The sequence below is a fragment of the Mus caroli genome, chromosome 11 (assembly GCF_900094665.2).
Source record: "Mus caroli chromosome 11, CAROLI_EIJ_v1.1, whole genome shotgun sequence".
NCBI classification, from domain to species: domain Eukaryota; kingdom Metazoa; phylum Chordata; class Mammalia; order Rodentia; family Muridae; genus Mus; species Mus caroli.
The window spans coordinates 98211240-98216140 of NC_034580.1; the positions used below are offsets into that span (position 1 = coordinate 98211240).

Consider the following 4901-nt stretch of genomic DNA (forward strand, 5'->3'; position numbering starts at 1 on the left):
GGGGAGGGAGAGAGAGAGAGAGATAGTGAAGGGGGGGAGGGGGGGAGAGAGAGAATACACTTTTCCCTCCTCTCCCTCTGCCTCTCTAGTTTTTGGTTTGTGTGTTTGGTTTTTGGTTTTTTATGTGTATGGGTCTTTTGCCTACATGTATGTCTCTGTGCCAGCTCTGTGCCTGGTGCCCTTGGAGGCCAGAAGAGGGCTTTAGATCCCTTGGGACTAGAGTTACAAATAGTTGTGAGCCACCATATGGACTTGAACCCGGGACCTCTGGAAAAACAAGTGCTCTTAACAACTGAGCCGTCTCTCCAGCCACTCATTATTCTTTTATTCATATGATGCAGACATGCACGTGTGTGGAGCTATGTGTATGCGCGTGTGCACCAGAGGAATACAACAAAAGAACAAAAACAAATGAGGCTGGGGAATGACTCCTTGGGTAAAATGAGAGCCCAAGTAAGAGCTCAGTGTGACGTCACCCGACGTCATCCACCCGTAACCCCAGGCAGCAGGGCAGAGACTGCCCTGGAGCATAAGTTCTGGGAGGTTGAGAACCACCTGATGTGTGGGTGCAGGGACTCGCCTGAGCCATCTCTGTAAGCTATCTCTGAGAATCTGTTGGTCAGCTGCCATCTCACTTGGTTCTCATTTGGCAGTGCTGGAACGTGAACCGTTGGCCTTGTGCTTTTCAGGCTCTCAACCATTGCTCCATCTCAGGGAAGCAGGTTGAAGAGGCCTGTTTGGCTGTCAGCCTCCCCTGCCTCGGCTGCTACTGACGGCTGCCAGGGAAAACCATGCACTGCTGAGAGACCAGTCAGTCCATGAGTCTGCTGGTGAGCAGCAGGCAACATGAGAGCCGCGGGTTGTAGGGGCCTCAGGCCAAAAGGCCTTGTGCTGTGGTCTAGGGTGGCACAGGATTCCCCAGCTCCTTGCACTTTCCCATGCTCCCCTCCCTCTTCTACCTGCTGCTATGCCAAACTCTGCCTCTAGCTTAGGCCTGGGCCAGGCCCATCTAGGTGGTCTTGTCAACCAGTTTGCAATTGGTCACCTTGAGCCCTGGTCCCTCCTGCCCAGTCTCAACTAAGGCCAAACCGTTTGCTATCCTAGTTCATCGGTGTTTCACTGCACCTCGGACTGAGGTAGGAAGCCGACTGAGCTCCAGATCCCCTGGCACTGGTCCCTCCAGATCAACTTCTGCCCCCACCCCCGACCCCATGGACACTCCTTTCTCTGCTGTCCAAGCCTACACAGTGGTATCTCTGAGGGACAAAGCTGTAGTGAGTACTTTTCAGGCTGGTGAGGCAAGAAAGCAGGGCAGAGGTTAGGCTCTGACTGTTAGATGCCTTGGGGAGCGAAGGGACACCCACCACTTTGGCCCCTCTCGACCCCACCCAGCTTTGCCACACTCCCAACCCTGGGAACTCAGCTGTGGGTGCTCCGCTAGGCCNTCAGCGGGGCAATTAAAACATGGTATGGCTTCCAATGGGGTTAATCACAGCTGCGTGCATAGAGGTGCCTTTCTCTGAGGCTCTTCAAACCCTCACTAGGCATGATCTCACTCTTCATCAGGGATCCCCCTCCCTGGAACACCACCAAGAAGCTGGGGCCAAGCACAGACTGACTGAACAGAGGGTGAGGGCCGTGCCGGAAAAAGCCCAGGTCGCTGCCGCCCACTCTGGGTGGTGGATGAGTGTTTGTTCTGGCAGAGAATAGGGACCTTCATTCAATGTTCAGAGAGGCCAGCCTGCCATGAGCCAAGGGCTCCTAAACATTGTGTCAAGACCGACCATGCCAGGGCCTGCCCCGGAACCCACATTTAGCATGGTAGAATGATGTCTCTGGCATGGGTACTTTGCCAAACCCATCTGATGGCCTTCTAGTTGAGTAGCTACTGCAGGCACACCTCCACACAGCGAGGTGCCTTGAATGGGTGAGTTAGGAGACCCCAAGCCACTAGGACAGCAGGGAAGGGTAAAGGACCTGGTGAGAATGCTGTGTGGCATGGGACCAGACCAGGGATTGGGGATTTCTCTGGAAGAGCCTGAACCAAACTGCAGACATTTTTAAGGAAAAGTGACCTTGGATAGGTGATTGTGGCAGGGCTGAGTGTGGTCAGAGGAAGGAGACACTCACAGGCTAGACCCATCCAGGCTGGAGGCTAGGAACTGAAGCTGAGGACAAAACTGTAGGAGAGACATTCTGTGTGGAGGCCGGCGGCCAGGGGGAAGTGAGAGATACAGAGGAGGGGAAGGTTGCTGGAGAGTGGGTGGGAGCAGGCACCGGGAGCAAGGAGGGACCCACATGGCATTGCCAAGACACCACAGAGCCTGCAGTCTCAGAGGCAGAGGCCCACTGACATCCCTCCACCCTCCCCTGCCAGCCAGTCGACCAGCTGTTGTGGTTTCCGCGGCCTCATTCCTCCCCCTAGAGGCTCCTGGAAGTACAGCTACTTCCTCCTACAGTGAATGGGGCGTACAGTTTCCCAAAAGTCTTATCATCCCTTCAGTCTCCACTTTCAAGGTCAAATCCCTTGACACATCCGCAGTCAGGCACGTGATTCCCCTAGAAACCAGGGAGGGGGAAAAAAATAACTAGTCACTGAAGGTAGAGACCGTGTCCAGTTTCGGCATGAGGGGACAGAAGAGGATTGCTCAACTGTCTACCCCACATAGCACTACCCTCTAGGGTACTTATCTAAAGTATGGCCCACTGGAGTCCTTGGCACACCCCCACAAGCTATATAACTTTGAGTCAGTTTTACCTTTTTAAGACTTAAATTCCACCCAGGTGTGGTAGTGTATCCCTTTAATCCCAGCATTCCTGAGGCAAAGGGAAGTGGATCGCTGAGTTCAAGGCCAATCTGGTCTCCAGAGCTAGTTCCAGGACAGCCAGGACTACACAGAGGAACCCTGTCTCGAAAAACAAAACCATCAGCACTGCCAAAAAACAAAACCTTACGTCCTGTAAATCTCTAAAATAAGACCACATCCATCTCAGGTGCTGAACTGAAATTCTTAGCTTGGCCTCATTTCCTGACCAAATCACTGACTGGTCATCTGAATAGAGATGGATCTGAGAGTGATTTCAGTTCTAGAAAGCGTGGTGCGTGTGCAGGAGTTGCTGTTATCTCACATTCAGGAAAAGTGGTTTGGCTTCTTGGAAGCTCTCTCCACTTCCCCTGACTGAGGTCTGTGGGCCATCCTGGGCCTCTACCCTTTTTACCAGCCAATACTTCAGAGGCTGCAGGACCCTGGTCCTTCCTCTGCCCTGTCCTGCCCACCCATCTCATGGTTGACTGCTTTGACTAGAAGGCTCACTCCAGAGAAGTGGGGTCCAGGAGTGTGACCGTTGGCTGAGGCCCTGTTGACCAACAAAAGGGTTCCAGCAGGGTCAGAGGCTGGCCCAATACCATCTGCATTAAGATCATGACTCTAGGCAAACTGTTTACCAATGCAGTGAGGGGCCTATTTATAGCTTCAGCTGTTTCTCCAGCTTACCAAGAAGGGGGCAGGGTGGCTCCCCAGAGCAAGGTGCTAGCTGGGACAAGGAACGATTCTCTGCCTAGGTGGCACTGCCCAGACCACTAGACCCCTCATGGCAGGGGAGAGCTTTCCTTTCACATCCTCCACACTGCGTGCTCTCCGCCTGCAGCGAGAGTGGCTGGACTGGGAGGACAGGAGGAGAGCTGCTGCCCAGCAGTGCCGCAGGCACAGGGACCTCCCTTGTCCCCAGGCCCGGCTCCTTAGGCCTCGCCGCTCCTGCCGAGACCCAGCTGTCCACAATGCCCTGTTCTCTGGGGACCTACAGCAGCTCCAAATCCTGTTCCAAGATGAGGACACTGCCAACATGATTGTGGAGACTGTGAGCAACCAGCTGGCCTGGTCAGCGGAGCAGGGTAGGGAACACCACCTAGGAGGACTGAAGAGGGGTCAGGAGTGGGGGTTGGGAAGGGAAGAAGAATCCATACCCCACCCCCACTTCTCCGTAAAGAGCCTAGAATGGACCCATAGTCACCCATATTAGCTCCTTCCTAAACAGTTGAGGCCAACTACGGTTTTCCTCAAACTCATAGAGATCCACCCGCCTCTGCCTCCTTCATGTTGGGATTAAGGGTGTGAGCCACTATGCCCACCCTCCAAATTTTTTTGGTTTTGTTTTTTTGATTTTCAAGACAAGGTTTTTCACTGTAGCCCTGGCTGGCCTGGAACTCACTCTGTAGACCAGGCTGGCTCCCAACTCAGAGATCTGCCTGCCTCTGCTTCCTAAGTGCTGGGATCAAAGGTGCATCTTACTACCACCTAGCCAAAGTTATATTCTCTCTCTCTCTCTCTTTTAAAAGATTTATTTATTTATTATATGTAAGTACACTGTAGCTCTGTAGCTGACTTCAGTTGCACCAGAAGAGCGCATCAGATCTCATTACCGATGGTTGTGAACCACCATGTGGTTGCTGGGATTTGAACTCAGGACCTTCAGAAGTAGTCAGTGCTCTTAACCACTGAGCTATCTCGCCGGCCTTAAAGTTATATTCTCATATAACACATATACAGATTGTAAATTTTGGTTTTGGTTAATTATATGCACTATATTACTATAGCATTATATATATGAAAATATACGCTCACATACATATATATCCATGTTTCCCTTACAGTTTCCTGCTATAGTAGACAATTTTTATGAAACTCAAATGCAATTTTTCCTTACCGTTACTGACTTTGGGGGTTAGGGAGTGGTGGTGTAGGGAGAAAAGCCAAGCCCCTCCTGCTGAGCCACCCCACCAGCTCCATCTTATTTGAGGGCTAGAGGATTGAACTCTAAGCCACAACAGAATGCTAATAACCACTGTCTTTGCCACTGTGCTCCGGCCGGCCACAGATGACAAGCTTTTTTTTTTTTTTTTT

The 4901-nt window shown here is 52.0% G+C and overlaps 1 protein-coding gene across 1 annotated transcript in view; it reads left to right on the forward strand.

The window, feature by feature from the left end:
* The first annotated feature begins 3591 nt into the window (after nucleotides 1-3591).
* Asb16 (ankyrin repeat and SOCS box containing 16) overlaps nucleotides 3592-4901 on the forward strand; it is a 9306-nt gene continuing 7996 nt past the window's right edge. Inside the window, exon 1 of the mRNA XM_021178207.1 lies at nucleotides 3592-3892. Coding sequence (XP_021033866.1) covers nucleotides 3592-3892 — 301 coding nt within the window. The remainder of the gene's footprint in view (nucleotides 3893-4901) is intronic.